General features: G+C 42.6%; 1 protein-coding gene across 2 annotated transcripts in view; it reads right to left on the reverse strand.

Moving 5' to 3' along the window:
• Nucleotides 1–3,999: 3,999 nt before the first annotated feature.
• Nucleotides 4,000–13,171, reverse strand: part of CEP126 (centrosomal protein 126) — a 47,009-nt gene continuing 37,837 nt past the window's right edge. The window contains exons 9-13 of one of the 2 annotated variants that reach the window (XM_069969597.1): nt 10,666–10,747; nt 8,768–8,968; nt 5,889–5,953; nt 5,590–5,765; nt 4,000–4,765 (exon numbers count right to left, since the gene is read on the reverse strand). In XM_069969597.1, the coding sequence (XP_069825698.1) occupies nt 5,661–5,765; nt 5,889–5,953; nt 8,768–8,968; nt 10,666–10,747 (453 nt within the window). In that variant the 3' untranslated portion in view covers nt 4,000–4,765; nt 5,590–5,660. Of the gene's footprint in view, nt 4,766–5,369; nt 5,766–5,888; nt 5,954–8,767; nt 8,969–10,665; nt 10,748–13,171 lie in introns of those variants that run through there. The other variant, XM_069969598.1, reaches the window with a different exon arrangement.

The raw sequence follows: 13,171 nt of genomic DNA on the forward strand, positions 1-13,171 counted from the left end.
GGACGGGAGCGTGCGGAGCTCTTTACTGAGGACAGATGGCTTTATTACCTAAATTACTCCATCACTTCATGATGTCAACTTACGTCCTTATTATTGTCTGCCTGGTTAGACGAGTTATATTTATAGTCACTGATTATAATGAGGATGAGGATTACAATGGGACCATGAAAGTCATAGGTTAGCAGTGGATGTAGTCAGTGTGGCTCAATGTTAAAGGGATTGTCCAGCGAAATTCTTTTTCTTTCAAATCAACTGATATCAGAAAGTTATATAGATTTGTAATTTACTTCTACCAAAAAATCTCAAGTCTTCCCATACTTATCAGCTGCTGTATGTCATGCAGGAAATGTTTTATTTTCAGTCTGACACAGTGCTCTCTGCTGACCTCTCTGGCCAAGACAGGAACTATCCAGATCAGCAGAGGTTTTCTATGGGGATTCATAGAAAAACGGGGACAGAGTTCCTGTCTTGGCCAGAGAGGTCAGCAGAGAGCACTGTCAGACTGAAAATAAAACATTTCCTGCATGACATACAGCAGCTGATAAGTATGGGAAGACTTGAGTTTTTTTGATAGAAGTAAATTACAAATCTATATAATTTTCTGATATCAGTTCATTTGAAAGAAAAATATTTTGGCTGGACAACCCCTTTAAGAACCATGTCCTGGGAATAATTAACTCTTAGAGTGACTTCACACATACCCGATCTACAGCGGACTTCACTCTGCGAAATCCACAGTGGATATATTGGCAGTTATTTTCTATGAGAATACATACTTGCAGCGGGATTGTAAGTTAACCCTCCGCCGTCCGGAGCATACTGTACCTGCTCCCCGCTCCGGCTTGCTTCAGGGGTTCCCGGCGTCTGCACGTCCTGCTCAGCCAATCAGTGGCTGAGGCAGGGCAGCGCACTGATTGGCTGAGTGGCAAGTCCAGCTGGGAACCCCCGACGTAAAAAATAACTGCCAATGGATTAGCAGCAGATTTAGCTGTGAATTTGCAGCGTGAAGTCCGCTGCAGATCCGGTACCTGTGAAGGCACCCTTAAAATACTTCAGCCCCCCCCCCCCCCCCCCGGAGCGATCCACACATCCGGCTCGGGCCAGTAATGGCGCTGATCCCGGCTCGGCACTCAGTTGCTTCCGGCCTATCTCATTGATTTATGCAGTATTACTATGGAGCATAGATCTCAATGAGAGATCAGTGTACTTATAATAACCCTAACCCCAGGGGGGAATAACCCTAACCCCAGGGGGAATAACCCTAACCCCAGGGGGGAATAAGCCTAACCCCAGGGGGGAATAAGCCTAACCCCAGGGGGGAATAAGCCTAACCCCAGGGGGGAATAAGCCTAACCCCAGGGGGGAATAAGCCTAACCCCAGGGAGAATAACCCTAACCCCAGGGGGGAATAACCCTAACCCCAGGGGGAAATAACCCTAACCCCAGGGAGAATAACCCTAACCCCAGGGGGGCTTCTAGTATAAGTGTAAAAAAAAAAAAAGTGTTATTAATAATTAAAAAAAAAAAACCTCCCCTAATAAAAGTTTGAATCACCCTCCTTTTCCCATGTTATAAATATAAATAAATCAAACATGTTTGGTATCGCCGCTTGCGTAATCGCCCAAACTATTCATTTATCACATTCCAGATCTCGCACGGTAAACTGCGTAAGCGCCAAAAAATCCCAAAGTGCAAAAATGCACATCAAATCAAGAAAATTTAAATAAAAAGCGATCAAAAAGTCGCATATGCGCAATCAAGGTACCGATAGAAAGAACACAAGAAAATGCAAGTGCTATGGCCTTTTAAGCACAAGGAGGGAAAAACGAAAACGCAAAAATTTTAATTGGCCGGGTCCTTAAGGGGTTAAAATAGACATTACTTACAAATCTGTATCTTACTGTAACTTTCTGAAACCAGTTGATTTGAAGGAAAAAGTTGGACTTAGAGAGGCCGACATTATCAGCCGCACCTGATGATTTTGGCGGGACAGACCATCTAATGGGAAGTAGCCGACCTCTAATGGAAGATATAGGGGAAGAGAAGGATCAACCATATCATGCAGGAGTCTACCAGAGACATACCCCTCCTCCGGAGCCTGATGTAAAGACACCAAGGATACCAAGTTTCATGCCCATATGGTGCTCTACTCTTTCTATTACGCCGTTACGTATGTTGTTATTCAGCATCATCTGTTTGTTTTTTAGTCTTTTGTAGCAGATCGAATTGACCTCATCAGTTCTGAGACAATGTAAACACATGGAAACTCATGGAGGAGAGATACAGTTACCACATCGGATGTCGTAATCGCAGCCCCTGACCATCTTCTGGCGGATCTGGAATTAGTTATAAATGTCATTGACTGATGCAAACGGAGTGAGATGTTTACAAACTGGATCTGGCCGCCGTCCATGGGAACAGCTGGCTGCAGGCGTTGTGCAGTGCCGGGATTCCTCAACAACGTTCCGTCCGTGTCTGTCCTATAGTCACCTCCAACTGTCATGGCGGCATCCTATGGGCCATGGAGTAGTACTGGATTCTAATGCGTTGGGTGCCACAAAAGGGGTCAAGAAGGTAACATGAATGGAGGCCAAAATGGGAAATTCCTACTGAAAACATATAAAAAGTGGTTGTCCTGATGGCATCTGGCTCTTCAGGTCTTCGGATTCCCACTTCGAGTTGGCCGTGGCAAAAACAGCTGAATGGAATTGGCTACATTTTTGTTCAGTCAACAACTGCTCTATAAGCTGTATTAGTGTGACCTGCTGTGTTGTATTTCTAAGGCCAGCCAATGGCAATAACACCCAATCCTCCACGGTGGCTCCATTAGTGGAGAAGGGAGAGCCGACGGTGCGATGCTACGTCATGCCGTCACGTGATCTCCACCAACTTTAACAGTAAGTAAAATTGATGAACTCAATGAAGGAGCAATTTACTGCCTCACCTGTCCTTGGGTCATTGTGACTCCAGCGGCCAGCCAATGTGCCTTTTACTATATAACCATACAGGACAATTGGTCAATAAAGACCCCGCTTGTTTTTGGTGTCATCGTCTTGTCCACCACCAGGCCTGACCGCTGTATGTCCACTGCTTGCGAATGAATTCTGCTTGTTTCGACCGATGAAATGTCTGACTACGATTCCTATTATTATTCGGGCCGATCAGTGGGAAGAAGTGAGCAGCGATCTATCAGGTCAGTGCTCGCTTGCTCCTCGTTCCACGCTCACTGCTGGCGCTATTACATGTGCCGGCAGCGAGTGGGTAAGTGCGGGGGAGGGCTGCCCTATTGCTCAGAACAATGGCAGCAGATCGTTGCTATCTTTGTCGTTGTCTTTCAACATGTTAAAAGACAACAATCAGCTGACATTGTGCATGTTGGCCGATCATTGCCTTTTACCACACAAAGTGATTATCGTCCGTAATGGACGATAATCGCTTTGTGTAATAGGGCCTTTAGGCTTCGCCTCCTCGTTTAGCCCAATCTCCTATCTATCTATCTATATCCTATGTATTATCTATTTATCTCCTATCTATCTATCTATCTATCTCCTATCTATCTATCTATCTATCTATCTATCTATCTATCGATCTCCTATCATCCGTCTATCTATCTATATCCTATGTATTATCTATCTATCTCCTATCATCTGTCTGTCTATCTATCATCTATCTATCTATTATCTATCTCCTATCTATCTATTATCTATATCTATTATCTATCTATATCCTATCTATCTCCTATCTATCTCCTATCTATCTATCTATTATCTATCTCCTATCTATCTATTATCTATATCTATTATCTATCTATCTATTTATTATCTATCTATCTATCTATCTCCTATCTATCTATTATCTATATCTATTATCTATCTATCTATTTATTATCTATCTATCTATCTAGTCTCTTAAGGATACACTTAATACAGTTAATGTAACACCAGGATATAGAAATAGAAATCACACACATCCTTATAGAATAATTTATGAGCACAGAAATAAAACAACAATTTTCACCATTTTATTCTGGATATTAAAATAATTATTTTTTTTCTATCAAACGGAAAAGCTTAAATTACATTCACTCAAAAAACGGAGGTATCTTCAGATATAAAAAAATATAATAATCTAGTAAAGTGCATTATGGTACTTACAAGTCTCTGGAGTATATAGGACGGTGTCTATTCCAGCCTACAACAGCTCACGCATATATAACATACATATAAAAACAACACACTATACAGTAGAAAACGGAGGCCTTTACACAACTTCCAGATATTAGGGTAAAAAAGTGTTATACTGCCCCCTGGTGATGGAAGGGTTGTATCACATCGGCAGATTTCAGTGTAAATAGAAAAAATGTGTGATCAGTCGCTCAGAAAACGATTCAAATAAAATGTGAATTTACAAAAAAAATTTTTTTTTAAATCTTCAAAAAAAAAAAAAAAAAATGTGTTGAATACAAAACATATACAAAAGTTAACTCATTCGTAATGTATCCAAATCTTTTTTCTTTTTAATTAATATTAAGTTCCTTCTATGTCATAAGTGTCCAAACAACTTCTTTGCACCCCCTGTGATAATGGAGCAGCCCCAGCATGAAAATGTATATACTGTATATAGTGGCTCGGTCATTTGAATGGCCACCATGTTATACAACATTTGGCCTGAAGTGGCCGCTGCAGAGAAATCTACAACTGCTTGCAGGTTCTTCTAGCTGAGCCGATTGCCAGTGGTTCCTCGCTCATTGTGTAGATGGAATGACCTGGAAATAAATGCTTAAGGTTTCGAGGGTTGTAACAACTGGAACAGCTAATAATATAGTTTAGAAAATTCACTCAACGTGACGTCTTCTTTTGAGCCCTAGATCTTAAAGTTTCAGCATAATTAAAGGTGATGTCCAGGATTAAAAAAACATGGCTGCTCTTTCCCAAAACAACACCACCCCTGTCCTAAGTTGCAATGTGGTATTGCAGTCCAGTTCCATTGCAGCGAATAGAGCCGAGTTGTAATACTGCACACAACCTGAGGACAAGGGTGGTGCTGTTTTTGGAATTAAGCAACCATGTTTTCCTAATCCTAGATAATCTTTTTAATCTTCAAAAAGGGAGCTTGCTTATGCACCCTAGTCCTACATTTATGTGTGGTATTGCAGCTCAGTTCCACTGAGGTGAATGGACCCCATGTGTAATACCACAAACAACCTGGAGGGACAGGGGTGGCGCTGTTTTTTAAAGAAAGCAGCCATACTAGAAAACCCAAACTTAAGCCAAACTTACAAAGAGCTAAAGTCAGAGAAGGGTTAACAGGTATACCGTCCATATATTTCCCTTATTCTTCCTGCCTTATTATTCATATTTTTGTAACCCCAACGTGACCGCCATTTTTTTCTTAACAAGAACGCTGTCACCTGGTTACTAAACAAATCTACGTTATACGATGCCGGGCATGATGGGAGTTGTAGTCTGCAAAGCCTGGAGAGACAAAGGTGGGCGAACACTAAAGCTTCCGGGCGTCATATAAATGTAAAAACGTAGAAAAATAAAACTCATATGTGTCTGCCTCAAAAACATTACAATATGTACATACATTCAAGAGGGTGAAGGGTTAACAGTATTATGATACAATGGAAGACACAGAAGTGTTCCGCCCCCCCTCCATCAGTATCGTCTCTGCAGACGGGTGCGGGGGTCGGCGGACAGGCTGCGGTACTTTTGCGTCTGGGTCATGTGTTCTGCCGGCTGCGGTGGGATCTGATGGACCTTCTGAAAAACACAATAAAGAACATGCAGAAGGATTAGTTATTGGTTCTATATATAACACACTGGCATCTATCCGGGCAGCCATACATTGAGCCTGGAAAAACCCTTTAAGTAACTAAGCCTCACCAGGGCTGATTTTGGCTGAAATCCATTTGTAGCTGCGGACGGTTTCATCATGGTTTCTTGGACATCTAAAACAGAAACATGAAGACATGAGACTCCTATCAAATATGTAAGAGGGAGCCCTCCATCTCTCTCTATGTTGTTCCATTCCTCTGCTGCTCATCCTGGAAATTTATAACCAAATCGGCAACTGGGTGTTACCATTGTCAATGGGGCGTGTCGCTTCATATTCTGACCTGTTCAATAAGTGAATGACGAATGTGTGCAGGGACACCCCTCTGAATAGCGGGGAATAGTAACTCCTACTTGTCAGGTTTTAATACATTTCCAGGAGGAATAAGGAGAGGGGCGGCACTGTGTAGAAAGGATTCAGTGTCAGGCTGTTTAGGGACATGCCAATTTGATAAAGATAATGATAAAAATGGGCTGTCAGGTTTTTTTCAGACATTTCCAGGAAGAGTAACAGCACAATGTAGAGTCTTAAAGTGTCACTGCAGTTTTTTGCAGAAAACAATAGTACAGGCGATTTTAAGAAACTTTGCAATTGGGTTTATTAGCCGAAAAATGCATTTTTATGTCTTCACTGTTCTCTTATGGAGAGGGGGGTGGAGGGAGATGAGGCACCAAAACAGGAAAACAAAGAGCTAATTTACAGATACATCACCAGGCTATCTCCTCTGCACTGACCTCTGAATACCGGCTTTCACACAGGTCCCACTGTGTAATCCTTTGTTTTCTGTTCTCTGCTGGTGACTAATCTCCCTCCTCCTCCCCCCTCCCCTCTCCATAGATTACACAGGGCTCGACTCATGTAAAAGAGCCGAGATTTCCTGATAATGAGCAGTGAAGGAGAGAGAGGAGGGGGGGGGGGGGACCTGGGGAAAGTCTTTTTTGAATACAGATAATGCCATATTTGCCTAATAAACCCAAATACAACGTTTCTTAAAATCGCCTGGACTATTGATTTAAATAAATGACAGTGACACTTTAAGAAAACATGCTTGAAAGTGTCACACTCTGTAAGGACACAGCCCTTTGACATGGTGATTGGTAAAGTCGTTCAAATGTTAATCCTTTTTGCACATTTCCAGGAGGAATAACAGAGGAGCTGTGCAATGAAGAGTCTTAAGAAAAGATTGTACAAAATGTCAGGCTGTTTAGAGACACGCCACTTTGACATTTCCAGGAGGAATAACAGAGTAGCCACAAAATGTAGAATGTTAAGAAGAGACGTTCCAAAAGTGTCAATATCTGTACGGACACGCCCCTTTGACATTGTGAATAGTAATGACAAGTTGTCATTTTTTTAAAACATTTCCAGGAGGAATACCAGAGGAGCAGCACAGTGAAGAATCTTAAAGAAAAATTCTAGTGGAAAATAATCAACTAGTATCAGAAAAGTATACAGATTTATACAAATTACTTTTATACAAAAATCTCCAGTCTTCCAGTACTTATCAGCTGCTGTATGTCTTGCAGGAAGTGGTGTATTTTTTCCCAGTCTGACACAGAGCCCTCTGCTGCCACCTCCATGTCAGGAACTGTCCAGAGCAGGAGAGGTTTACTATGGGGATTTACTGCTGCTCTGGACAGTTCCTGACATGGGCAGAGGTGGCAGCAGAGAGCGCTGTGTCAGACTGGAGATAATACACCACTTCCTGCAGGACATACAGCTGCTGAAAGGTACTGGAAGACTTGAGATTTTGTACCAGCTGATTTTCGTAAAAAAAAAAAAAAAAACGCCCGATTTTTTACACTTCACAAAGGAAATAGTAAATCACAAAGTAATAACAGAATAGCAGCACAATGTTGAATGTTAAGAAAAGATGCTGAAAAAGTAGCAAACTGTAGGGACACACCCCTTTGACAAGGGTAACACCCAGTTATATCAGAGTAGTGGTACATTCTAGAGTCTTATGCTGCGTTTACACGGAACGATAATTCGCCCGATCGTACGATTAACGATTTCGAAGTAACAATTTTTTTTTTTAATAACGATCAGCGTTTAGACGGAACGATATATCGTATTAAGCCTATGTCGCACATAAGTAAAATCGGTGAACGACTGTTTACACGGAACGTTTTGCGAATCTTTTGCGAATGACGATTTAAGAACATGTTCAAGGATGAAAATGAACGATTTCTCGCTCGTCGTTTGAGCGTTCGCTGCGTTTACACGTACGATTATCGTTCGAATTCGCACGATAATGGTTCCGTGTAAACGCAGCATTAAAAGGGTTATTCAGCGTTAGAAAAACATTGGCCACTTTCTTCCAGAGACACCACCGCTCTTGTCTCTAGGTCAGGTGTGGTTTGCAACTAAACTCCATTCACTTCAATGGAACTAAGGATCCATTTACACAGAAAGATTATCTGACAGCTTATCTGCCAAAGCCAGGAAGGGATTTGAAAAGAGAAAAATCTCAGGCTTTCCTTTATCACCTGATCTCTGTTTATAGTCTGTTTCTGGCTTTGGCTTCAAATCTTTGGCAGATAATCTTTCTGTGTAAATGGACCCTTAGGTGCAGTGTTGTATGTGTAACAAAGTGGCCAAGTTTTTCTAATGCTGGATAACCCCCTTTAGGAAAGATGCTCCATAAGTGTCAAACGGTAGGGACACGCCCCTTTTACAAAGGTAATGGTAACGCCCAGTTGTCAGTTTTTTTTATACATTTCCAGGAGGAATAGCTTTATTCTAGTAGTGCACAACCTGCAGCTCTTCTTCTGTTGCAAAACTACTATCCCCATCATGCCTGGACAGCCGCTGGCTGTCCAGGCATGATAGGGATAGTAGCTTTGCAAGAGTTGGCATAGTTCCCCCATAGGGGGTATGTATCTATGTATGGGGGATCCATCTGATCCCTCCCTCCCCCTGTACTTACTCTGCAGTCTCTGATTGAGGCGATCGAGTGATTGCAGAAGCTTCTGCTCCTCTATGGACAGGGCTGTGTGCGGAGTTCTTTGTATGGCGGCACTCTGCCTGTTTGCCTGCACCTCTTTCATGGCGGCCAGAATCTCTCCATCGCTTGCAGATGTTTCCACCAGATTCTCCGCCAGCATAAACTGAGCCGTGCTTTCCGAGACTGCGGACGGCAAAAAGCAATGATCAAACGTAAGCAGTAACAGGGTAATTGGGTACAAGGGACCCCCCGCAGTATATATAATATACGGCCCAGAGCATTTCACTGCTGGAACAGATGCGGCAGCTGTGGCTTTCATCAATTATATTATAATGGGACCGTCCGTTTTTTTTTATTAGACTTCTGATACACAAAGCCTGGCTGACGCTTCTCTGTTTGGACCAAGAACTAACATTGATGAACAATGAAAGATTAAAGCTGCCCCTATACCCTATGTATAATATGTGCCCCCTACAGGCCCATACATATGCATGCTCAGCTCAGTTGAGCATGCATGTGTTCTTCAAGGGGTACTTCACCAACAATCTTTCATATCAACTGGTGCTAGAAAGTGCCAGAGATTTTTAATTTACTTCTATAAAAAAAATCTCCAGTCTTCCAGTACTTATCAGCTGATGTATGTCCTGCAGTAAGTGGTGTATTCTTTCCAGTCTGACACATTACTCTCTGCTGCCACCTCTGTCCATGTCAGGAACTGTCCAGAGTAGGAGCAAATCCTCATAAAAACCTCTCCTGCTCTGGACAGTTCCTGACATGGACAGAGGTGGCAGCAGAGAGCACTGTGTCAGGACATACAGCAAGTAATAAGTACTGGAACACTTGAGATTTTCCAATAAAAGTAAATTACAAATCTCTGGCACTTTCTGGAACCAGTTCATCTGAAAGAAGGGGTCTTAAAGGGGAAATGTGGATGGATAAAACTCATTGTGACCATTAGGGGCAGTATTATATTGCTATACATCATGATGCTGCCATATTGTGCTCCTGTACGGCCTTCAGCGCTGGTCTTGGCCCTTGAAGGCTTTCCCACTTTTATGCCGATAAAGAAAATTTCCGGGGCTTTCCAATATAATCTGTGATTTAATTTCTAACTATTCTCAAGATGCCAATGTCAGGATATTGTGTTTACACCGCGAGGCCGAAAACTGGTACAGACCCAATAGTTCTCACAGCTGAGTGTTTGCTACAGTGACACCAGTCAGGCTCTATATCCAATTTTGAATGCAACTGGACTTAACACTTCAAGTGTCACTGTCGTTTTTTTTTTTTTTTGCAGAAATCAATAGTCCAGGCGATTTTAAGAAACGTTGTAATTGGGTTTATTAGGCAAATATGCCATTATCTGCATTCAAAAAGACTTTCCCCAGCCCCCCCCTCATCTCTCTCAATTACTGCTCATTATCAGGAAATTACTACTCTTTTACCTCAGTCGAGCCCTGTATAACCTATGGAGAGGGGAAGGGGGAGGAGGGAGATTAGTCACCAGCAGAGAACAAAGGTTTACACAGCGGGACCTGTGCAACAGCCGTATTCAGAGGTCAGAGCTGACGTCAGAGGAGATAGCCCGGTCATGTAGCTGTCAATTAACTCTTTGTTGTCCTGTTTTGGTGCCTCATCTCCCTCCACCCCTCCCCTCTCCATAGAAAACCATGAAGACAGGGGGGAGAGCTTCAAACTGCTTTTTCATGATAAAAATGCATTTTTCTGCTAATAAACCCAATTACAAAGTTTCTTAAAATCGCCTGTACTATTGATTTCTGCAAAAAAAAATTAAAGTGTATCAGTCTGGACTCCAGCCTGATACACTGTACATAGCTAGTCCTGCTCTCATATATAGTACCATGTGAGGCTGTACATACCTTCCCCGGCGTGCGTGGCACTGTGGTTGTGCCCGGGCTCATGAGCACTTAGCAAAGGATTTATCTTCATTGTATTCATGTTCTGTTAACAGTAAAATATAGCATAAATTTTTTGATTTTCTAGTATACTGTATATATATATATATATATATATACACACATATATATACATATATGTGTACACACACATACGCACTGTGTATATATATACATATATGCACACTATCGTTCAAAAGTTTGGGGTCACATTGAAATGTCCTTATTTTTGAAGGAAAAGCACTGTACTTTTCAATGAAGATAACTTTAAACTAGTCCTAACTTTAAACAAATCCACTCTATACATTGCTAATGTGGTAAATGACTATTCTAGCTGCAAATGTCTGGTTTTTGGTGCAATATCTACATAGGTGTATAGAGGCCCATTTCCAGCAACTATCACTCCAGTGTTCTAATGGTACAATGTGTTTGCTCATTGGCTCAGAAGGCTAATTGATGATTAGAAAACCCTTGTGCAATCATGTTCACACATCTGAAAACAGTCTAGCTCGTTACAGAAGCTACAAAACTGACCTTCCTTTGAGCAGATTGTGTTTCTGGAGCATCACAGCAGTCTATTCTTGTTCTTAGAAATGAAGGCTATTCCATGCGAGAAATTGCTAAGAAATTGAAGATTACCTACAATGGTGTGTACTACTCCCTTCAGAGGACAGCACAAACAGGCTCTAACCAGAGTAGAAAAAGAAGTGGGAGGCCGCTTTGCACAACTAAGCAAGAAGATAAGCACATTAGAGTCTCTAGTTTGAGAAACAGACGCCTCACAGATCCCCAACTGGCATCTTCATTAAATAGTACCCACAAAACACCAGTGTCAACATCTAACAGTGAAGAGGCGGCTGCAGGATTTTGGGCTTCAGGGCAGAGTGGCAAAGAAGAAGCCATATCTGAGACTGGCCAATAAAAGAAAAAGATTAAGATTGGCAAAAGAACACAGACATTGGTCAGAGGAAGACTGGAAAAAAGTGTTGTGGACGGATGAATCCAAGTTTGAGGTGTTTGGATCATAAAGAAGAACGTTTGTGAGACGCAGAAGAAATGAGAAGATGCTGGAAGAATGCCTGACGCCCTCTGTTAAGCGTGGTGGAGGTAATGTGATGGTCTGGGGTTGCTTTGGTGCTGGTAAGGTGGAAGATTTGTACAGGGTAAAAGGGATTCTGAATAAGGAAGGCCATCACTCTGCACCGCCATGCCATACCCAGTGGGCAGCGCTTGGTTGGAGCCAATTTCATCCTACAACAGGACAATGACCCTAAACACACCTCCAAATTGTGCAAGAACTATATACAGCAGAAGCAGCAGCTGGTATTCTATCATAGGTAATGGAGTGGCCAGCGCAGTCACCAGATCACCACCCCATTGAGCTGTTGTGGGAGCAGCTGGACCGTATGGTACGCCAGAAGTGCCCATCCAACCAATCCAACTTGTGGGAGCTGCTTCTAGAAGCGTGGGGGGCAATTTCTCCAGCTTACCGCAACAGATTAATAGCTAGAATGCCAAAGGTGTGCAATGCTGGAATTGCTGCAAAAGGTGGATTCTCTGACGAAAGCAAAAGTGTGATGTAAGAACAATGTTATTTCACATACAAATCATTATTTCTAACCTTGTCAATGTCTTGTCTCTATTTGTGACTTTTCATGGAAAACACAAAATTGTTTGGGTCTCCCCACACTTTTGAACGGTAGTGTATATACATACACATATATATAGTGCGAGTTGGAAGCTATAGCTGTAGGCCAGAAGTTATTCCCATGCTGAGACACCACTTGTAAGGGCATGATGGGAGTTGTAGTTCTGCAGTTACACCCTGCTTTAACTTATAAGGTTAAGAAGCAAAGTTCATAGTGAAGTGACTGTAATCCTATCTGGCTCTCACCGTTACACTGCTCCGAGTCACATGACCCCTGAATACATTTACATAATACGGTGGAGACGTCTGAGACGCCTGGAGGGAAGAGGTTAAATGAGCAGACGTTGTGTAAGGGCTCGCTCCCAGACATCTGCATGGAGATGAAGTCACATCGCCAGCAATCTGCTGGACGTTCCTCCGCGGATGATAATGATAGGCAACAGATTTTAGCTCCAGGTAAACACTGCTGATTAACGCTGCGCACAACAGCTGGATGACTGCTGTGCTCACGGGATCTGCTCATCTACTGGATGGAACTGGGTGAAAGTTACCGCCACCCTGACCTCACTTACAAGGCCTATTTACTGTGTAATAATATACAGCATAGTGGCCAGGCTGGGTACTGCAACTCCCACTGAAAAGATAGGAGCGGAGCTGCAGTAACACAGTGCGGCCACTACACTATGTATGGCGCTGTCTGCCACTATGTATACAGGCACCAGTGTCAGATCCCTACTGATCGGATATCGAGAGTCTATCCTGAGGACAGGTGTGGGCGCTACAGATGGGGAAGTGGTGTGGGGGCTGTAATAGGTCTCCATG

This window comes from Dendropsophus ebraccatus, chromosome 5 (genome assembly GCF_027789765.1).
Source record: "Dendropsophus ebraccatus isolate aDenEbr1 chromosome 5, aDenEbr1.pat, whole genome shotgun sequence".
NCBI classification, from domain to species: domain Eukaryota; kingdom Metazoa; phylum Chordata; class Amphibia; order Anura; family Hylidae; genus Dendropsophus; species Dendropsophus ebraccatus.